This window comes from Mchenga conophoros, linkage group LG18 (assembly GCF_057382185.1).
Source record: "Mchenga conophoros isolate Kocher_MC1m ecotype Shallow Benthic linkage group LG18, M_conophoros_male_GT1.1, whole genome shotgun sequence".
Taxonomy (NCBI): domain Eukaryota; kingdom Metazoa; phylum Chordata; class Actinopteri; order Cichliformes; family Cichlidae; genus Mchenga; species Mchenga conophoros.
The window spans coordinates 6,047,555-6,071,071 of record NC_140543.1 but is presented as its reverse complement, the minus strand read 5'-3'; the positions used below and the strand labels follow the sequence as shown (position 1 = coordinate 6,071,071).

At 39.7% G+C, this 23,517-nt stretch overlaps 2 protein-coding genes across 2 annotated transcripts in view; both read left to right on the top strand.

Moving 5' to 3' along the window:
* The first annotated feature begins 3,129 nt into the window (after positions 1-3,129).
* Positions 3,130-4,425, top strand: LOC146553076 (tripartite motif-containing protein 16-like). Its single transcript, XM_085255508.1, has one exon. The coding sequence runs from the start codon at positions 3,130-3,132 to the stop codon at positions 4,423-4,425; it is 1,296 nt and encodes a 431-aa protein (XP_085111634.1).
* Positions 4,426-11,293: 6,868 nt separating this feature from the next.
* LOC146553075 (solute carrier organic anion transporter family member 5A1-like) overlaps positions 11,294-23,517 on the top strand; it is a 51,494-nt gene continuing 39,270 nt past the window's right edge. The window contains exon 1 of the mRNA XM_085255375.1: positions 11,294-12,986. Coding sequence (XP_085111501.1) covers positions 12,023-12,986 — 964 coding nt within the window. The 5' untranslated portion in view covers positions 11,294-12,022. The remainder of the gene's footprint in view (positions 12,987-23,517) is intronic.

Sequence of the window (23,517 nt, the reverse complement as noted above, 5' to 3'; positions counted from 1 at the left end):
GGACTGTGACCAAAATGCTTTAATTGTTTTTATTTCAAACTGGCTTTTCGTGTTTGGTCCTCTTCACTCATGCTTCAACTTTACAGCAGTCACCCCCAACATTCAAGCCACCTTTTGGTCTGAGGACTTTGGCAGCGGATCCTTTGGGAGCTGCTCGTCCTGGTCTGGGGGCATTCCTGGATCAGGTTTATTCTGGTGGTCAGACTGAAGTTGCTGTAGTGCTGATACTGCCAGGAGAAGCTGCTGCTGTTGGGGAGTGCAGGTGTAATGAATTGATCGATCAGGAGGAATCCCAGGACTCAGCAGAAGACTGCAGATGATCAGCACATGTTCATTAGTTACTTACAGACACAATCAACACTGGCACAAACTTAAACATGAACAAACTCTTCTCATGCAGTTATTATTGAAATTTGTTGAAGGGAACATAAAAAACTATCTTATAAAAGGACCAACATTAAGGTTTGAAGTTCACTTCATAAAACTCAAACAAAATCTGAAAGTGGCTGCTGCACAAAACAGTTTCTCTGTAGTTTTTGCTGGTTTTAGAAATGTAGTTTTAACAAATCGTTAAACTTTAGTACTCTGACATACTGAATGTTTTGCACCTTTTAAGCTACATGAGCTGAGCTCACTCTAACATTATGCACATGTTATTATCTGCTCCTAAGATTAAACAAATAATAAATAAAGGTAACTCATCCCACGCATAGTTCCAGTCATTGTAACCTCAGTCACAATAAAGTTTTTGTTTTATTTTTATGGGAAAAAGTAGCTTTTGTTGGCTTATTTCTGAAACCAGATGGTCTTTTCGCCCTTTGAGAACCAAACTGAAGGATTTTTTTCACAGAGTAACTTAGTTTTTTCATATTGTGAGAAAAAAACAACAGCAATGATAATTACCAGAGGAACCTTTGCAAGCTCGGGGGAGGATATGAAGACTATTAACAAAAGAGCCTGGGTTCAAATCCAGGATCCAGATGGCTTTAGCAGATTCTAATGTGATTCCAAACACGCCTGAGTTCCCGGGTTCAGTGTATATGTTTGCAGTGCTAAACAGGTTAATTGGCTGCAGTCGTCATGCTGCTGTTTATACAGCTGAAACTGACTCTACTCATATGAAAAGCCATGGATAAAGGTCAACGCTTTAAAGTGAGCTTATTTATTTTTCCTGGTGCTCATATATTTACTGATAGAAAGCCACAGCTGGGTCACCGAAGCTTCTTAAAGAGAGGATCTTTAAAGCCTCGTTGTCAGCTGCAGTGTCTGGTCTGTAAAAAGGGTTGCAGTAAAAATATGGGAATATACACAAGTATAAAACTCACAACATCAACATCATTACAGACTAACAGAACATACAGCTATCAGTCTCACGTGACATAATAAACCTTGTAAAGCCAAGTGCATCATATTTGACACACAAGTATCACCTGTGTGATGCTCTATTTTCAAAAACCATCATGCCTCATGATGAGTTAGCTGCTTTAGGGAAACAAAGAGCACAGGCGGCACCAAGTGGCAGCAAGAGGAAACTGCGTTAGCTTTATAAAGCTGTTTGTCAAAATCTGGCCAATAAATCTTTGAGTCGACATGTGAGACAAATTGTAGCGGATTGTTACCATGACGCCACGCTACGCCCCTACAAGGTCATTGGAATTCATCTGATGTGTGCCATCCTTCCTAGTTAAATTTACCCTTTTTAATTTTTCATATTTATTTCCTATCTTATTCATAGCCTTTTCCTTTTTTGTTTTCTTTAGGTCACGAGCAGTTGTCCAAGCATTTCACTACATATCGTACTGTGTATGACTGTGTACGTGACAAATAAAATTTGAATTTGAATTTGAATTTGTATGCACATTTCTAACTCCTACATCTGTGGAGGAACTTTGAATTTCAGAAATCCAGTGTGAGCCTCACCAGACAGTAAAGTGTCAAGCATTTGCTACACAAAGATACTTTTAAAATGTCAACACACTCAAAGAAAGAAGAGTGACTCAACAGTCTGAGTGTTCGGCGCTGCAGCTCTCACTGAAATTAATTTCTCCCCTATCGCTCCTCACAGACTTTTTGATAAGATATCTTGCAGTGAGCAGCTGGTGCGTAACACGGATCTGATCAGAAGGATCTTAATTACAAAAAACAAAACTGAAAGTCACTCTTCTTTAAGTGACACATTTCATCCAATCACACCGACAAAGGAAACAGCACGTATAGTTTGTTCAGTTCACTGTGACTTTGTACCCACAAATAAATAAAGCTTCTTCTTCTGGAAAGCAGCTTAAATGATTTACTGATTTACTCCACTGCGCACAAGTCTTGGCGTTCATCCTGCTTTTAAGCAGCTGTTTGTGAAAAATGATCCGACATGGTAAAATGTAGCTCGCCATCACCAGTGTGTAAATGTGTGCGTGAATGGGTGGATGACTGGATGTGTAAAGCGCTTTGGGGTCCTTAGGGACTAGTAAAGCGCTATATAAATATACAAATACATATATGTCTGTAAAGGTTTCAGATGATGAACAGTTGGTTTTTACATGAAACATCCCAGCCAATACCAGTTTACTGATGACGGGTCCTCTGGACTAACCAATACTTTCTTCACAGCTTGTGACAATTTTCGTTTTCTTTTGGCCACCTGGATGCAAGAGCAGGATATCACTTTGGATCCTTTGTTGATATATTTACTGTGATAAATCTATACAGTAGATTGTATGTGTGTCTGAATCTGCTGCCTTGACTACACTTACTCAGACAACAGAACTGATGCACTCTGCAGAGAAATGATGAAGAATGTGCGTACTGAAAAAGGACTCAAGGAGTGCAAATCTAATGAAACCAAATATTTGATTGGTTGAGGTCGGTAGAAGTGCTGCTGAGACTTTGATTAAAAAACAAAACAAAACAAGCGAACTGGCACATTTCAGTCTGTCCAGATATTTTAAGTGTCCCGCCGCTTCACAGACCTGCCAGGTTTTAGATGGGTGCAAGCGGCTGAGTGTCAGAGTTGATAAACGTCATTTACTGCAGGCTCTTTAACAAACAAGCATGGCGAGCTTTTGGCTTACAGTTCAAACTCTGCTGAAGGAAACTGAAGCAAACTTAAGTACCCTGGGACTTTGAAGAGAAATGGCGATAAAAAGAGTTGATCTGGATCAGGACGCCTTCTCTTGTTCGATCTGTTTGGATCTACTGAAGGATCCGGGGACTATTTCCTGTGGACACAGCTACTGCATGAACTGTATTAAGAGTCACTGGGACATGGAGGATGTGAAGAAAATCTACAGCTGCCCTCAGTGCCGGAGGACTTTCACAGCGAGGCCTGTCCTGGTGAAAAACACCATGTTAGCAGATTTAGTGGAGGAGCTGAAGAAGACTGGACTCCAAGCTGCTCCTGCTGATCACTGCTATGCTGGACCTGAAGATGTGGCCTGTGATGTCTGCACTGGAAGAAAAATGAAAGCCTTCAAGTCCTGTTTAGTCTGTCTGGCATCTTACTGTGAGAAACACCTTCAGACTCATTATGATTCACCTACATTCAAGAAACACAAGCTGGTGGAGCCCTCCAAGAAGCTCCAGGAGAACATCTGCTCTCGTCATGATGAGGTGATGAAGATGTTCTGCCGTACTGATCAGCAGAGTATCTGTTATCTCTGCTCTGTGGATGAACATAAAGGCCACGACACAGTCTCAGCTGCAGCAGAAAGGACTGAGAGGCAGAGAGAGCTGGAGGTGAGTCGACAAAACATCCAGCAGAGAATCCAGGACAGAGAGAAAGATGTGAAGCTGCTTCAACAGGAGGTGGAGGCCATCAATCAGTCTGCTGATCAAACAGTGGAGCACAGTGAGAAGATCTTCACTGAGCTGATCCATCTCATCCAGAAAAGAAGCTCTGATGTGAAGCAGCAGATCAGATCCCAGCAGGAAACTGAAGTGAGTCGAGTCAAAGAGCTTCAGGAGAAGCTGGAGCAGGAGATCACTGAGCTGAAGAGGAAAGATGCTGAGCTGAAGCAGCTCTCACACACAGAGGATCACATCCAGTTTCTCCACAACTACCCCTCACTGTCAGCACTCAGTGAGTCTATATGCTTTATTACAATCCACTCCTTTTGTCTGCAGCATTTTGACAGAGTGCAAAGGGCACTATCAGAGACCAGAGATATACTACAATCAATTTTAAGAGAGAAATGGACAAACGTCTTAATGAAAATCACTAATGTGGATGGTTCACTACCAGAATCTGAGCCAAAGACCAGAGATGAATTCTTAAAATATTCATGTGAAATCACATTGGATCCAAACACAGCAAACAAATATGTGTTACTATCAGAAAAAAACAGAAAAGCGACGTTCATGAGGGTAATACAATGTTATCCTAATCATCCGGACAGATGTACTGCTAGAGGTCACAGTAACAACAAATAAATTAAGCAGAATTAAGCATGAACAAAATTATTCAAATCTTTAACTGTGGATGGCAATGAAAAAGAAAACTTTAATTGTGTAACATAAAGGGTTGCTCAGTTTGAATGAAGCTGCTTTAAGATGGTTTAAGTAAGGAACTTTCAATTGGGGCATTAAAGTCTCTGCTTAATCAAGGTAAATAAAAACCTGGCACCAAATCTTAGAACAAAAGGTATTCAGGATACTATTTCTAATACTTTCTGAACTGAACTGAGCTAAATAATTTTACTGTCTGTGTTTCAAACCCACTCTGAACCCTTTATGACTACATATTTACTGCTACTGCTGGTGCCACTGCTGCCTCCGTCTGTGTCTGCCCTGCTGGAGGCGTGTCTGTTGGTCTGCTGGTGTTTACGTTCACGGTGGGGCTTGCTGCTGTTGTTAGTGTGGCTCTGCAGCTGGATGTAGGTCTGATTTTCACCCTCCAGGATTTTCTGTGGTCTACCACTGTCCTTGAACAGCCCTGGGTGCATCTCCCTTCCTAGCTCTGCGCTGGTTTTCATCATTAATGCTGTACTGTTGATGCTCCTCTTGGTTCTGCCGAAATGCCGGCTTGGCATTAGTGAGACCAGTGATGGGTGGTGGTTGGTTGTGGTTCCTTGTACCTACTAGAAGAGGTTTGATGGCGACTTTGTACCCAGTACGTGCAAAGTGATTCCACCTCAAAACTGCAAAGTAATGGCTCCTTGGTTCAGATCCTCTGGTAGTGGGAAATCAGCTAGACACAACTAAAGTTAATCCACTGGTTAGCTGCACAGAGATGACCACAAAGCATGAAAACCTAGCACACATAACATGCAGCAGCTACACAATACACCTGCACGATAGCGACCAACAAAACTGTTTATCAGATGAACGAGCTTCTTACCACAGACGGGCACATTTTATAGTTGTTCATATTTCGGAAAATTAAGTTTACTCAGTTCACAACAAAACTACTTTTCCTTTTTCTTAGGAACAATTCATGCTCTTCGTTATGTTGATTTTTTTAATCATAAAAAGTATGTATTGTACAACGAATTAATGGGGCAGCCATTGTGCGGCTTTAGAACTTTGAGTGACAGTTGTTAGTATTTCCAAACAATAAATGATGTTATGTTGTGTCTATTGCTTCAGATTAATATGATATGTTGTTTTTTTCTTGCTTTTTTGTGAAGCACTTTGTTATATTTACGTGAGATGTGCTATATAAATACATTTTTCTTACTTACTTAAAATAATTTTAAATGTGTTAAATATTAATAATAATGTGAAAAATGTGATTAATTTAAATGCAGGTTTCTGTATTTGTCGTTTTCATATTAACCACCAGAGGTCGCTGCGTTCTTGTGCTCTTTTCTCAAGCTCAGGTCTCTTACCTGCATATCCCAAAAGTATATGGACACCCTTTGTAAACTTTTAAATGGTGTCTGTTTTTTTTTTTAAAGTTTGTTTTTCATTAGTTGTTAATATTTTGTTTTATTTTAGCTGGATTTCAATTCAGTTAGTCTCCAGAGATAAATTTTTTGGCTATTTGTTCCTATGAGTTTCTATTTTGAGAATGTTTAATTTTCAAACTACACTAGACTGTTTGAGAGATGTAGACATCACACGCTCAATAAACACATGTACAAATTCCTCATTTTGGTTCATATTTTGGCAAATTTAATTAAAAAAAAGTAAAGATTTTACTTTATTGTATTTTTTTAAGTTGTTATAGTTTTTGTTTTAAATGTTTCGTCATGCTACTGAACTTAAATAATCTTGTCTTTTGCAAACTCTTGTGGAAGACCCTATCCAGTGTTTACTTGATAGTGTTCATGCCAGCAAAGCTGGGTCCATAAAGACAATCTGCATGATAATTGTAACTTAATCTTTCATCTTTGCGATGAACTGAAACAATGATTGTGGACATGTCGTTGCACAACATCAGTGTTGGACTTCTCTAAGGTCTCATCTGGCTAAATGGGTGTAAATGCCTGCTCCCATATTCAGTGTCTGCATCTCATTTTTTTGGGTTGTTTTTGAATTTGGATGCCTGGTAATAATATTTGTGGTTTTTATATGTTTTTTCTTATTTATCTACCAGAGATGGGCAGTAATGAGTTACAAGTAACATGCATTACAAGTACAAGTAACGTCTTACTGTTACTGTAATCCGACTGCTTTTTTAAAGTAACGAGTAAAGTAAGGGATTACTATTGCAAAAAAGGTCATTAGATTACTGTTACTTTCCTGTAAGCACGCTGCGTTTGATTCCGTAATCGTGGGATGCGTGGGAAGAAAACTTCTTTTTACAGCGACAAAAACCCTAAACGTCCGAGCAAGTACCGACAGTATTCTGCCACGGGAATGTGAAACTCCCAGATCCTTCCACTGACCGCTGTGACACACCTGCACCAGGGCAAACCTCCGCCTGCCCTACTCCTGCTATACAGGTGAAAACAGAGCAACAGGTTTTATTTATTTTCTGCTGTGTTTTACTTGCATCCAGGGGCGATTTTAGCCCATTTTTAGGGATGAATCACAGCACCCCCAAAGATTTCTTACTTTTTTGACAATATTTGCTGTTTGTGTGACACACTACTAAAAATATAAAAAGCATACAGTACTTGGTTGAGACGTAACATTTTAACAACAGAAGTATAGATAACCCCCCCTCCCAAAGTGGTTTGTTCCAGCTCGCCTCTCCCCTGCTCTGGCTCTAGCGCTCTTGCTGCCAGAGCGATGGTGGCTGCTGAGGTGTGAGTGCCTGGCTTAAAACAGGACATGTTAGCTGCATTTAACCTTCAGTTACTCTTTATATAGTTAGGTAGGAGTCAGACCATGTTTCTTTTTAGCTGAAAAACATTACACCAGGTAACCTGCATTGTTGAAAACGTGTTTTCCAACAATGTTTGCTACCCTACAATCCGTCCTACTCTGTAGTAAAATCATCAACATTTCACCGTCCTGTTGCTCCCATTGAAATGTATACAGCCTATTTAAAATCAAAAACTTAAAGTTCTCCGTAGCCTATTGTTGTTACCACTGTCCTGTTTGAAATGGATACTAACTAGCTAACTGACTGGATGCCCATTAATCTTATAACTTCTGTTGTGTGTGTGTGTACAGAGAGGCAGCCAGATTCATAATGGATATAAGGAAGTTTTTTCAAAAAAAGGAGCCACATTCAGGTAAAAGTATAAAATCAAATGATCAATAATGTTGGATCAGTGTTTCAATATTTATCTTTTATTAGATGTACATGTGGTTTGGTTATTTGCCTTTTGGTTGAAAGTACACTGAGAGGACTTTTTGTTAGTGATCTTAATAGTATTTTTTTTTCATATTAATGTAATTTTTCATCTAATTGAATACAATCTATTTGTGTATGATTGTCAGTCCGAAGAGGAAGAGAGGAAAGAGGAGAATGTGAGGAGAAAGTACAAGGTCGGGAAGAACCAGGTAAGAAAACAGACAGGGAACAGTGACAGGCACAACAGAAACTGTTAAACTGACAAAGAGAAAAAAAACCTGATTTTACTCACACAATCTGGAAGTTGTGTTCTCTCCATATTAAAGCTGCTGTACAGACTCTGCTAAACAAACTGGGTTGAAACAGTTTTGACCCTCTTTAACAACATTCCAACATCATGTTATAATTGATTGGGGAGATTAAAATTAATTATATATTTTTATGTGGTTCAGCCACAACTCTACTAAAACCTCAGCCAGTAATAGGTAGGCCAACTTTTGGACCGTCCAGTTGTCTGTATGACTGCCGCAGTACGTACATGAGGAGCTGTAAAGAGAAGCAGATGCTCTGTTTATATTCTAAAAATGTTTTAAGCTTGTTTCAAAGATTCTGCACTGCAGCTTTAAATGTTTTCCAAAAGCACACATACACTTATCAGCTTTTCTCAAACTTTTTACAGTGTGTACCACCTGATAAAAAATGTCAAGCTCTCCTAAGGACCACTATGAAAGCATGAAACTCATAAATCTTATGAATCTAACGCAAAATTAGTATTATTAAATTGGTCAAATTAGTATCTGCAGTAAAGATTTTTTCATGCATGGTATACATTCTACCACAGGCAAAGTTACCTCCATTTTTATATATATATATTTCTTAATATTTTGTAATAATTTATTTGTAATAATTTATTCTTTTTTGGGAGTGTTTTTTATGCATCTGTATTATATTATACATGCACATTAAAAGTGAATCGCTGTCCAAAAAATGCACTCAGTTTACTTTTTACTCACTATGAGCGTCACTCATTATTCTCACCCAGTAATTAAGGTTAGGATGTGTTTTTTTTTTTTAAATTCCAATCCATTCTTCTTTTGCAGCATTTAAATAACCTTTATCTGATTTGATGGTTTTGTTACAGACAAAAGTGTTTTGCTTTTCTTTCACAAATGTGGGGATTAAATTGTGTTAAAATGTACAAAACAGTGATGTCATGTTTTGTGATGAGGACCCAGGCACAGAGAGACTTGATGAATTTAAGAATCTTATGATTTAATAAAGAAATTTGCAGAATTGCACAGAGATGGTAAAATTTTGATGACTGATAACGGAGACAAAGACAACAGACGACGAGGACAGGGAGGATGCAGGGACTGACAGAGACAGGCAAGAAGTCTCATTGTGACGAGTATATTTTTACATATTTTATTTATTGTTTACTCTATTTAATTTGTAAAATATGTGTATACACACACACACACGTAGAAAAATATTTAGTATACACATCCAGAAATGCATATACTATTATATATTGTACATATATTTATTAGTTTCAGATGTAGCCATTCTTGTATTTTGCTTGTTTACATTATTGTATTTTGCACAACTCTGTTGCTTGTGAAGCTCGCACACAAGAATTTCACTCACATGTACTGTACCAATGTACCTGCACATGTGATGTGACAATAAAAGTGATTTGATTTGATTTGTAAAGTGTATCTTGGCTGGCTGGGCAGCTCTCTGGGTGCTCAGCCCCCCCAAAGCTCTGATCCTAGAATCGCCCCTGCTTGCATCTGTTTGAAAGAGTGAGTGTAAACACACAAAAAAATTATTTTATATGCTGGAATATGCAGAAAATAGGTTTAAATGTTAAACAAATTTCTTCTAGTCAGAGAATGTTGCATATAATTTAATGTTTGCTTCATGCGCAAAGTTAAAAGACTAAAACTAATAAAACTAGTTTCAAAAAGAGACTTTTTCATTTGATTACATTTTATATGATGGATGATGCAGAAAAAATAGAAAGCTCTTTACCTATTCAGGTTGTAAATCATTTTTTAAATAAGTAACTAAGTAACAAATTACTTTTGAAAATAGGTAATCAGTAAAGTCACGGGATTACTTTTGGGGGAAGTAATCAGTAATTAGTTACTGATTACTTTTTTCAAGTAACTTGACCAACACTGGTATCTACATACTTAAGGCAAAGCATTGCAGGTCTTCATTTAGCCCTTGGAGAAGTTTGAAACCTCATTATGCTTATTATGCTGCATGACGTTTTAACTAAACAAATAAATAAATACTTATCATTAAGTGTATATTGTATATTTAACATGCAGTATGTGTTTTTGTATTATAGTATTTTTTTCACAATCTCATTGTTCTCACTTTTTTAGATTTTAATTTATATTTAACCTTTATCTAAACTCTTTGCCTATTTTAGGATCTAGATAAAAATGTAAGATAAAAAGGCTTAATTTAATATTTGTATATTGGTCACATACTCAAGTATTGGCCTCACTGACTGATACCTGTGGAAATTTGTTTCAGCCTCTGACCTAATAACTCGAAATTTCGTCTAACCTTTGCTTGGCTTTTTTACTCTCACACAGAGGGGTGTTCTTTGCTCTTTACATCTGCTATCTTTGACAAAGAAAGATTTGAAACAGTTTAGCTTATCTTTTGATTTGACACTACAGTATGAATAAATAACAAACAAATAAACAAACTCGGATGCATCGGCTACTGGCCAAACTGGTATTTTAAATACCTGCAATTCCTCAAAATGAATCTCCAAAGTTCCCTTGCTTTAATGGGCGATCGCCCCCTTTTTTTCTGACGCTTTTATTTTATTTTGAAAACACTTTTCCGGTATTTTCTCCACTAATTTGCTACATGATATTTTGGATGTGGAATATTTTAACAAGGGCGTTGCTTGAATGACTCTTCACTACCAGCCCTTGAGTATTATTTAGTGGAAGTTGAACACGAAGGTCTGAATGATGTCTCATCTTTACCGTATGTCAGGTTAATGAAAGACAATGTCGATATTGTTATTGTTACGGGTTGTTAGCCGCTAGCTGTATGGCCGCGAGCCATGGTTCTTTTCAAAATAAAACATTTTAATCTTCCACACATATTGTAAACCCTACATTAAAAAGAACAACAAACAAAAAACAAAACAAACAAACAGTAAAATTGTGATAATTCCGACGGCCTTTCTTCTAATTTGCTAATTTTGCTGTTAGGAATTTATTGTGTTTGTGTTAAGCAGACCGAATTTAATATTAAATATCGCAGATTCAGTCACATGTTCAAGAGTGATTATATATAGAGGCACGTGAATATACACAGAAAACGTTTTTTAGATGTAATATACAGTTAATGGGATTCCGGTTTTTTGTTTTATTTATTTTTGCAATATTTGAAGCCGTGTGGAGATAATTGTGAAAACATGCATTGGTCAGGAAAGTTACTACAAGCTATATTATCTTAAATAGTCTAGAAAGCCCGAAATGGCCATTACTGTTCACAGTTATGATGTTGTGTGTCTTGGGAGTTTTGTCACTAAAATTGTAGCTTTTATTTTGAAGTGTTTCCTGGATTGAACCTGGTTGTTTTCAAAACAGCGACAGACAGCAGCCGAGCAGCACTGCAGTGAGCTGCAGCTCTGTTTCTGCTCGCTGTCTTTGGTTCTCCTCGACGACTTCTCCCCGTTTCCCTGATTTTTATTCGTTCATGTTCCTCCCCAGGAATTTGCACCGAAAGATAATCCCTAAATGCCAGCCCCCCTCGCCCGCTGGGAGGACAGCTGGTGCGCTGATAACATTGGAGTCGGGGTTGCCCTTGACTTGGGCAGGAGTTAGGAGGAGCAGGGGACGACGATCATGCAACCTGATGAAAGAACTGACATTATTGCGGCTGTGTGATCTGCATCGGCAGGGCTGTCAGGGATGCTCTGTGAATTAATGTCATCCCTGCTCCCGACCCAGGAGCACCAGCGTCCTGCTGAAGCAAGCATCTGCAGGGAGCCCTGGCCCCGGAGCTCCGCTGGCCGAGCAGAGGAGGCCTGAGCGGTCTCCACCTCCGGATTATGGTGGATGGTGGCAGAAGGCAAGTGTGCATGACAAGATAAACAAACCCAGAGCTGTCTGCTGTCCTGCAGCAGAGATACAGTAGAGGCTGTGAGCGTGCTTGTCATTGTTGCTTTTTTTGGTCTCTTTGTGGGAGTAGGTGTTCCTATTAATAATAGATGTGATGGCCAGCAGCCCCTGAACTGTAAATGTGTTCTTTGACTGGGCCGGCTTCTTTTTTTGAACCTCTAAAGAAAATTGACTGAAAATGATGGCTGACCACGAGGAAGCAGAGCTGTCCGAGTCCCTTCAGAAGGAGGACGGGTTTTCCAGCGAGGTGGAGGATCCAGGTACGAACTTCAAATCTAAAAGTTTGCCTGTTTTAAGCGAAGCTGCACCTCAGGAGAAAACCTTACTGGCGAGCTCAGTGCGGATGTCCATAACGGCCGAGGAGAGCACAGAGTTCATCCAGAACCCGCCCAACACTGAGTCGTTCCAGGCCGAGTCCCCAACGAGAGCAAACTACCCGCCAAAGCCAGGGAAGTCAGCGCTGAATAGGCCGGCCTCGTACATGGAGAACACGGAGATCCGAAGGAGTAAACACATGGCTAGGAGGAAGCCCCCGGGGTTTTTCGCAGCCAGGCTAGCTCAGATTCGTCTGCCCAGTCGGAAGCACCTTGGCGTCATCTTGCAGGACTCTCGCTGCTTCCTGTTCTGCATGTGCTACCTGACGTTCATCCAGTCGCTCATGGTGTCTGGCTACCTCAGCAGCGTCATCACCACCATAGAGAAAAGGTACAGCTTGAGGAGCTCAGAGTCTGGCCTGCTCGTCAGCTGTTTCGACATCGGGAGCCTCCTGGTGGTCGTCTTCATCAGCTACTTTGGTGGGCGGGGCCAGAGGCCTCGCTGGCTGGCAGTGGGGGGCATTTTCATCGCTGTGGGTGCTGCCCTATTCTCCTTACCTCATTTCATCTCCCCGCCCTACCAGATCCAGGAGGTCAACTCATCTTCGGCCAACGAGGGCCTGTGCATGAATAGCAATGCCAGCAGCAGGGATCGCGTTGACATCACTTCCTGTCCCAGAGACCAGGAGGGCAACGAGCACAACCTGTACGTGGCGCTGTTCGTCATCGCTCAGATCCTGGTAGGCATGGGGTCCACGCCCATCTACACGCTGGGGCCCACCTACCTGGACGACAATGTGAAGAAGGAGAATGCCTCGCTGTATCTAGGTAAGAGTTTGGGGGAATGTTTGGTTAGTTTTCCTGCCCACCTTAAATATGGAGCAGTTCTGCTGGGATTTGTACATGCATCCACCACCAGCATGGAGGCCAGTAGCAGCACAGTGGTGAATTGGGCATCACTGGCTCACAGCAAGACAGCGCTGTGACACTTTTGCATGTTGTGTTTGCATTTTGCTCTGGCAGATCTGACAAAACTACAGACACTATGAAAGATGGAAGTAGCCACCATGGTTACTAACCAGACTTCCACTGGTTTGTGAAGTCCCACTATGAAGCCTCAAGTTGAGCATCATTTCACTGTAAAAACACCCACCTTTTCCCTATGAATGCACCCACGATTATCCTCTAGAGACTCTTAGAATGACTAAAATTTCCAAATTGGGCTTGATGTTTATTCAGTGTGACCTTAGATGAATAACTGAGTCCATAAACTCATCAGGACAGAGTTTAGAGAGGGCAGGTTGGAAGGTTGTTCTCCTATTAACTTCTATACAACTAGAAGTCCAGCTGTTGGCCCCTACTGGCTATTAGGAAGAACGCAGGTTTAAGTTTAAGGCACTTCCGCGCTGGCTTCACCTTTAAGATCCATGTTTTATACTGCCTGTGCTCACCACTCAGCAGCCGTACTGGCCGCGTCCAAAGTTTTAATCAAGTTTTAAATTAAGAAAGTCCATTTGAAATTATGTTAATTTAAAATAAATTAATAAAAAAATGTGAACTGAATGAATCTGGAGTTTTAGAGAAGTGTAAAATTAAAGGGAATTAAGGTACTGAAAGGCAAAAATAATACTATTATTAGAAAGCAGTAGTTTGTTTTATCTTAATCATATGGTTTTAATAATAATTGGAAGCCAAAGTTAAAATTGAAATCAGGTTAAAAGCTTTGGTTGTCAACATTTTATTTGTACTACACATGCAAAGCTACGCACCATGACGGCTTCGTTCATGGCTGTGTTAAAGTTCAGTGACTTTGGCTCCTCCCACAGGAGATCTGAACAGATATTACCATTAGAAAGACTGTAAGTACATTTACCTACATGTTTATTGTAAATGGTGTTCACCAGCAGTGCAATAACACAACTAGCCCACATGTTTTACTAGTTTGGCTGATGATTGGCTCTTTTTAGAGGCAGTGGTGGGACAACCGCCATCTGGAGCCATTATGGAGTCCTCCCAAAAACTTCTATTAGTGATTCTTTGAGTTCCATGTCTCTCTCTTATACAGTGTTTAGTAGAAGCACTTGAATCTCCATTGGGAACAAACTGGAAGCCAGAGAAAAACAACTCATTGCTTATGTTTTTATTTCGATGAGTCCCTGGATTTTTTTCTAGAGAAGAAAATGATGGAGTCACAATAGAAATGAAATACAATAAAACAGGCAATAACTAACCTCACCTGATTAATGCTGGGAAAAACTGAAATGTCTAAATGCTTTGCAACCCTTTGTAAAGTAAAAAAAGAAAAATTATACATTGTGTATTGTGTGTTTTCTAATGGTTTAATACATTACTTACTGTGTGAAGAAACCTCCAAAAACAAATGAAAATCCAATTTATATGACACAGAGAAAGCTATGAGGTTTGTAAACACATCCGGTTTATTAAACTCAACGACTAAAAATGTTACAGTATAGTTGATCTCAGCACTGCACTGAAAACCTACGAAGCACAAGGTAGTTGACTTTAAGAGCAGATGCTACGACACAGACATATAATTAGTGTCAATTTTGCTTATTGCTCTTTGTTTATCTATAAAATGGTTGAAAGAGCTAGTAAGTAATATCCGTGTTGTGTCTTTTGTCCAAGCAAATGCCTCAAAGTTAACAGAAGTTTACATTCATACACGATCAAGAAAAGTGATCGACTAAAGGATTAAATAGCCTGAAGAATGGCTAGTTACATGTTGGTTTGTTAGGTTATGTGTGTTTTATATGCTTCTTTTCCTCCAGTCATTACAATCCAGTGTAACAGCTGTGAGTTCACTGTGGCTGCAGCTGCTTCTCCACACTGATGAAGGACTCTTACAGCCTCTTTAAAACCTATAGCTGTGAAGCTTTTGTTTTTATTTTATTTATTATCATTTTAAGTTGTTGATCTTTGCCACGTCTTTCTTGTGAAAAGCAATCAGTCCTCCCACCTGACTCCCTCACAATGAGCTGATGTATTTTAAATTTAGAGTAACTTTATTTGTTAAATTTATGCAATTTTAGCTTCATATTATGAGAACTTTATGAATTATGTTCCTTCACATGTGGTGAATCAACCATTTCCCTATATTTTTGAAACCCTCACAACTTTGTAAGTGTGGCAGAGAACCACATAAAAACACATTTAAGCTAAAAGTAAAAAGAGCTGTCAAAAACTGCAAGAAAAGCAGTTTTATAGTCTAAATCCAAATTCATCTAAATCTCATGTAGAGCAGGGCGATATGGCCAAAAATATTTATCACGATATATATTTGAAAATTTGCGATAACGATATAACCGACGATATAATTGATGCGAGACAAAATACAACTCCACAACATTACTAGCGCAAAAAGACAACCTTCCATTTATTTTCACTTAAACAAGAAGCTGGTTTTTATGTACATTAAAGCTTTATAAAAATGTAACAGTGCAAATGCAAATTCCTTGCTGAAAGTTTAACCAAAAGGCATTTCCAGTAGAAATGGGCTGACATATCCTGAGCATAACCATATATAATATCCACTGAAGTTAAAAAGAGGTGCTTTGCAACATTAAACTGCAGTGTGCAGTACGCATTTTTCGGACCATAAGGTGCACGGGATTATAAGGCACATTAAGCGAAACAAAGCAGTCAGATAAATCAAACTTTATTAAACTCATTCTTCTTGCTTCCTCCACTTCTGTACCATTGATTCATTAATGTTGAATTCTCTGGCAGCTGCTCTATTCCCATGTTGCTGCAGTATATTAATGACTAACCTCGTATTGTGGATGGATTATCTCAGTTGTTCTCCTGACTGAAGTTTGGTCCGTTTACAGTATCCTGCCATGCGATTGCATTTGTCTCTAACCATGAAGAACCTTCACGTTAACTTTTATAAGTGGAAAAGTGTTAGTGTTCGTCCTCCAGCTTCACTGTTTATGTTATGCTAACATAGCTGTGTCGCTAGTGATCACGTAGCACATCATTATATACCAGCTAGCCCAACTTCAGTAACCCTACAAACGTCAATGCTGTTTAGTTTCCTGTCTTCATTTATGTTGGAAGTGATAGCAGAGCTGTACGTTTGAATTTTTTCAGAAATCTCTCAGTCAGAACGTGCTATATCATGCTTAGGTAACTAGCGAAACTAGCGAGCTAACTTCCGCTAGCTTCCTGCTAACTTCTAACTCCGTTAAATGTAATAACTTTTGTTTTCATGGATGCCTGGAAGTTAAACTTTATAGTTACACCTGGTAAAGCAGCAATGCTGATCGTTTTATTAAAGATGAAAGAATTTAGACAGTTTTTAACTCTAAGTGATGCTGCAGTGTTGTTTGACCTGAAGATACGGAGTTTAGGACCCAGATTACTCCCAGATTTAAGAGCATCTTAGTCCGACAAATATGACAATAACAACGGCCGCTTGCATGTTCTGCAAAAAAATGTGCTTTGTTGTGTATCTGACGGACAAACACCAAACCAGTTCCACATCACGGAAGTTGCACCATTTTTACAAACCAATTCTGGTTCATCTGTTTCACTCAACAATCGGCCGTGTGCGTATGAAAACAAAGGCACTGCGCATGCGCGTTTTACTCCCATTCTATCGCGATATTTCATTTTCCTATCGTTGCCTAACATTATACCGGTATTACCGTGAACGGTATAATATGGCCCAGCCCTAATCTCATGTTTGTTCAGATTTGATCAATATCGTGGGATAGATCATAGTTTCAACAGAGGAACAGACACAAGCTTTCATAGCCTGGATGTCAGATCTGTTTTCTGATATTTCACCAAAGAAAACTTTAAAAAGTTCAGTTTAGGTCAATTTTCCCAGCTTGTATCTGGTCAGAACCATTGTGGCATCGGAAAGGTCTCTCCTTTTTGACATCAAGCTTATCTTCTAGTAATTTCTTCTATCATAACAGGCCATCAGTAGGGTACGTAATCCCTGTTAACTACATTCACTTTGGGTTAGCTGACTATAACTACAGCTTTGATTTCAGATAATAGCTATAAAGAAACCTCTTTTTAGAGGTTTCTTTATAGTTCTTTATAACTCATTGGCTGCAGCTTATATTTAAAAAAAGGCTTAAAACTACAAACTCCAAGGATGGTGAAACATTGAGGCGGTGAAGAATAATAACAGTGTCTTTTAAGCTAGCCCGCTGGTTAGTTTAAGGCAATACAAAACATTCAGTTTGTGAGCCCTGGCTTAAAAATGCTTCTCACATGTTGAAGGTGTTTAATTATTATTTTTCTTTTTAAATTGGTTTTAAATTTTAAATTAAAAGACAATATCCAGTCTTATGGGAAAGCACAGCTGGATCTGCATCTGGCTGCAGGGATTTTATTGAGTGAAGAGCATTAGTGTGGTCCAGCAGTTGTTGGGTGATGATTGGCCTTTTGCTTCATCCCAAAAGTGTTAGATTGGGGAGGAGAAAGACCAGTTAAGCTCATAAAACTAAAACTATTTTTATATTTAATTACCTGCTCTGTGACTCTACTGAGCCGCAGACTTGGTCCAGAGAGTTCTGCAGCCAAATGGGTTAAGTGACCCCCCCTGTTTTCACATGCTTCCCCAGAAGTTCTCGCTCCAGCAGCCTCAAACAAGGTAAAGCCTAATTAAACCGCCAAATGAGAGCTGAGTTATGAAAGGAGTAGGGGGGTGGAGGGAAGCTCTTATGTGCATTCCTGTTATTTGGTGGTGGGGGCAAAAAAAAGAGAGCCTCTGTACCCGAGTCTTGGGTACAGCCTGAGCTCTGTGTTCTTTTGAGCTAAAATGGAGAGGCTTTGACGCATCCATTTTCTTAACCACTTGTACAATTCAGGGTCACAGAGACTAGCAGCCTTTCCCGGCTGTCACAGGTCAAGGCAGGGTAAACCCTGGATGGGTCGCAGGGCCAACACAGAGAGGCAGTCAACCTTTTACGCCTGTAATGTCTTTGGACTGTGGGAGAATGCTGAGTATCTGGACAAGGAGAACCCACACAACGACATGGAGAACATGCAAACTCCAGAAAGGCCCCAGGCGAACGGAAGGTTCAAACCAAGAACCTTGTTGCTGTGAGACAACAGTGCTAACCACTACTCCACCGTGCCAGCAGCATTTGGTGCTGGGAAGGGGAAATTTAAGTCAGGGAGAAAAGTGAATTTCAAAGTAAATCAGAGGTCTCATACGATCCATAATATTCTTATTAAAATATAAATATGTCTGTATTTTAAAATATAGATACATTATTGTTATTATTTTCTTTTTTTGAGTAGGTATATGTACAAAAATCTAACAAAACAAAAACAAAAAAACGTTACCCACATTCTCCTCTAACTGAATCGGGTTTGTCCGGCAGGACCCAGTTGACCAGTAACCGTTGGCATTCCTTTGTGGTGGCTTAAAGAAAGCATTTGTTCACAGCAGCGAGCAATGGCTGGATGTGACAGAGCAATGCAGAGCAGGGCAGAGGATCCTCAGTGAGCAGGAGGTTGGCTGCAGAAACACAGTGATGTGGTCGGCTGGGTTAATGGCAGCTGACAGCTCCTTCAGTTACAGGAATGAGGACATGGGCTGTTTAAAAACAAATTGTCTTGTTTTCAGTCCTAATGGTGAATGTTGTGTGTAGGTTTACATTACCATCACCTGATATTATGTAAGTAAGATGCTGTGTTACTGGGAGACAGAATCAGAATGTTTTTGCTCCTGCAAAATCTTGACTTCTACTGGTTTTGCTTCAGTGTTTGATTTGCAGATTGATAGCATGTCTGCGTCAGTATGCTGAAATCTTGGACACTGCGAATCCTCCCAGTCATCAGTTTTATTATATCACTGGATTTCTCTCATAAGTTGCAACCAGTTCACCTCGCAGTTCCCAGTGAACGCACAGCAGAAGGAATGGGAAGAGACTGCAGTGTTTTTCAAGCTTTGTAACAGTGGTCAGCACATGCACAGATTAATTTACCTGTTAACAGTTCCTTTAATCTGTTAATTTCTCAACATGTAAACACAGGAACAATGAAAGGTTGCTGTTGCTACACAGTAATGGTTAAAAGCAGTATTTTTCTTTTGTTTTAAATGCAGTCCAGGCTTTTTTAAATATCACATGCAGTCAGTTTGAGGCTTTGTTTGAAGGTTTGGCTCTCTGCCTCTCTCTTGCATGAGTTGGGATCTACTCTGCGTCTGATATTGACCATGGAGAGTGAGCACAAAGGGTTGACTGTACTCGGATAGGCTCTTACGGTGCTTAGCCTACTTAGGTTATTATATTAGTGACATGAGATGAGTGGAGACAGATGATATCTTTGCTGAATCGGAAGCCATACTGTGAATTCAGCTATCCAAATAGACCACAGCTGCGTTTATCTGGGCTGAAGATCTAACTCTGCAGACACAATTTGAACTGAAATCAATCTGTGACACATGACAAATTATTTTCCCGATTCAGGGCGTCACTTAGTTTCTCAGGGCTCTTAATGGTAATAAAAGGCCACTGGGAGGGAGTTTTAAACTGGAGTTTCTAGTAAATCTTAAGTCCGACTGGCATGCCCATTGGAAACTGGGCCAACTCGCAGCAGCACAATGCATCGTTTTCTTTGAGTGTGGCCCTGACTTGTAAAAGGAAAAAAAAAGAAAGGTCTTTCTGGGACAAAGATGGGCTTTCGCAAAAGTAATTTGTTATTTAGAGAGCTTTAGAACAGCTGGGTGTTTATAAGACTGCTATTATCACTGCTCACAATAACAGTACTTCTTGTTCAAGTACATGCTTTTAAAGATGGACTTCAAAGAGGAAGCTGGTGTATAATGATTGTACTGGGGCTCTCGCAGCTCGAGGTCAGCACCTTCAGCCTGGACTCCTGGGCCAAAGGTGAAGGAAAAGTGAAAGGCCTGATAAGTAGCCGGTAGACCTTTCACCTTAGAGTTTAATAAAGCTTAAAATCCATCCCAGAACACACAAGGCTTTCATTTAAGAGGATAACACCATTCATACTCTAAAACCTCTGGTGTGTAGCTTGTTCATGAGCATTTTCAAGCTGACTGATGAGTGATAAGGTGATGCATCTGAACTGAGACGAGGTAAAGACAGGGGAGGTCCTTGTTTTTGAACATTTATCAAGATGCTTAACTGTCTGCTGTAAACACACATTCTGGTCCGTATTGGCCCTTCTTTGTGTTAGCCTACATATGAGATCACGCCCAAAGGCAATAACAGACGGCCATTAGAATAATTCAGGACAATATTGCTTTGTAACCCCAATAAGAGGCGCTCTGTTTGGTTGCCATGCGAGGCAGAGGGCCACGCTGCAGCCACTCGAAATTTTAATGTGCCAGCTCAGAGACGCAATGTGGTCCTCGCCGGGTGTAACGCTGCTGCCATGTTTGGTAACGAATTACGTTAGCGCTCCATGAATATGACCTCAGACCTGTCGCCTCGCAATTTTTTTAAAACATTTTTTAATTTTTTTAGGGGGACAAGTAAAATCAGTGTTATTTACGACCATGAACTGCCAGTGTGACGGTCTAATTGGATTTAAGTTGACAGCAGATTAAATCACTTATTTTTGGCTAGACTTTGGTGCATCCACACCACAGGAGACAGATTTCTGTGTCTGAGTCTGCATACACCTGCGTACACTGAATTGTCTCGGGATCAGGATTCGTTTGTGATATTATCTTAAAACCTTTGGGAAATATCTCTGTTTTTTGTTATGTCTTGTTGTTGTGTAATTTAAAGCTGTGATATGAGGAGTCCAGCTTTACAGTGTCTGGCAGTGGGGAAAAAAACAGTCGAAAGCATATCTGGATCGAAAGCAGATGTAATTCACCTCTGGTAAAATTTCATCCAAATCCTTCCGTAACTTTTCAGGTTATCCTGCTAACAAACAAATAAACAGAAAAACAGGGGGTATAGCAAATATGATACAAATTAAAACTAGAAAATGTTTTAAAAGTTCAATAAACACTATTTTTTTTTTATTCTAATTTTCTGGCAATTATTTTTTCGTTCAGGGTTTACAGGGTTATCACCATGACACGTGTTGAAGCTTCCTTCTAAGTTTTCTTATTACTCAGAGATCAAGCATAAAAAACTATCATGGCAGGTTTGTACAGTCTTAATGCTGTAAGGGCCTCTTCAAAAGTATTCACTCAAGATATATAGGCAATAAAAGAAAGATCTAAAAGTAAAACAAGGGAAAAAAATAGTCAAACAAAAAATAGAAATAAGTTGATACATCAGGACTGTATGTAAGACTGCATTTAACTGTTTACTCTGTCTCAATAAACAGGTAAATAAAATAAAAAATGGTATCAGTCATTACAGTGACGCTACATACAATATGAATGTGACATTTCCAGTTTTTAGCTTTGGACGATGTGATATTTGGGCTGCGAATTACATAATAAAGCAACCATAAAGTGTCTTAGTGAAGTGTAACCAGATCAGCCCCGGTCAGATCAATCCCACAAGTATAAATATGTTTTATCACAGGATAAATGTGATCACTCAGAACAACTTTGTATTGATCTGTAGTGCAGCTTCCCTCTAAGAGAGCACAAACAGTGCCAACCAGACGCCCTCACCTCCACTGCACAACAGAGTCACCTGAGCCCCTCACTGTTTGTCGTCAGCTTTATATGTGGTGCGTAAACACTGCTTCCTCACAGTGAGGTGCCAGTCAGGACAAATGATGAGAAACAACGTAAACAACATTTTACAATAACTGTTGAAATTAGCTACCGTGCCTTATTTAGCCTGGTTCTTCCCATCGGCATGATCTGCATTTGTCACAGTAAGTGGTGAAGTTGTTGTTAAGGTGGAAGTGATTCAGAAATATTAAACTAGGCCACCACGAGTTGTGGTGGTTACCCATTGAACAGAATAAGCTACATGTTTAGATACTGTGATCCATTTAGTGCTTTGAGGTATTAACTTTACTTTACACTGAGTCTGTACGTCTAAAAAAAAAAAAAAAAAGGATGATTATTGCGCTCTTTGATTATACCTGAAAGTGTTTACAACATAGAGAAGAGAAGAATGTTGCGCTTTCTGCTTGGCCTGTAAATCAAAGAATTAACGAGCCAGCAGTTCATCTTGAAACTGCTGTGAGTTACTTTTCTGTCAGCCAATTGATTCTTTCTTTGAAAAATCGTCAAGCTCCAGGAAAAAGCAACCTGTAAAGTGAAGGCATGAAACCCTCATGCTGTCACAGCTTGAAAACACTTGGATTTCTAACAAAACTGTTTTGCTTTTGTTTTTCCTTTGAGGAGCATCAGATGTTCTTGCAAGCCGCTTCAGCAGCGTTTCACTCTCCAGATTTGAGCCGCACGTGACACGAGGGTGGGTTATGTTTCTGGGTTTGTGTTCTCAAATATTGATCTGGTCAGCAGCAGAGACAACGTGGGAGGAAGGATTTGGTGTTATTTACCTCTGAGGGCTTTCTTTCTTTCTCTTTTTAAGTAAGAGAGGAGCAAGGTGCTTAAGCAAACAGGCAAAACAGGCAGGGTTAGCAGTTCAACACTATGCTGTTATATACCATAGACACTCATGGTGTTGGGTAATAAATGGTATTCACTGCTGTATAAATCTGTTTATCCTACTTGAGTTGTGTTTGCAGCTTAGATCAGACCAGGTGTTGTACAACACGGGGCCACATTTGGCCCTAAGTTTGTTCCTGACCGGCGCGTGTGAGGCCAATGAGAAGCTGGGATTGAAACATAAATAAATATACATCATGGAGCTCTTGATAACCCCAGTCGTTGATAAACTACACTTAGACTTTGTCAGTTTGGTGTATTTTATTTTGAAGGTGACTGCTACTTTTAAAGACTTTTTTAGAAATATGTGTAAATGGAGACAATGCAGCTTCACTGGTACTGTTGATGTTGATACGAGGTGTGACTTTGCCAGCCCTGAAAGGGCTCCGCTCACTATAAAATAAACGATTGAGACAGCATGTAGAGTTTTAAACAAGACATTAACTCCTAAATATGTATTTACTGAAGTCGGAGGTAAATCCTGGTGCTTAGTTTTTGGAGAGCAGATAGTTTTGTTTCAGGATTACAGTTTGAATCGCCGTTATGGGGCTGAACACACAGAGATACAAGAAAAAAAAAAAAAATTTGAGGAGGTAGACCTCTCAAGGTGAACGTAACAAGACAAATCGAGGAACAATCTGGAAATAAAAGTGCAGGAAATGTGAAAAATAAAAAAACGAGCAGTCACTCGCGTGGACACGGTTCACCTTGTGTGGATGTAAAGGTTAGATATAAAGTAAACTCAGAGGCAGGTGCATTTGAAAGTCAGTTACTTTACTGCAGCTTTTGAGATTCATCTCATCCTCGCCTCTACAC

Bases quoted from the DNA above. Each gene is read 5' to 3' on its own strand.
- LOC146553076 (XM_085255508.1), top strand. From the start codon at position 3,130: ATGGCGATAAAAAGAGTTGATCTGGATCAGGACGCCTTCTCTTGTTCG.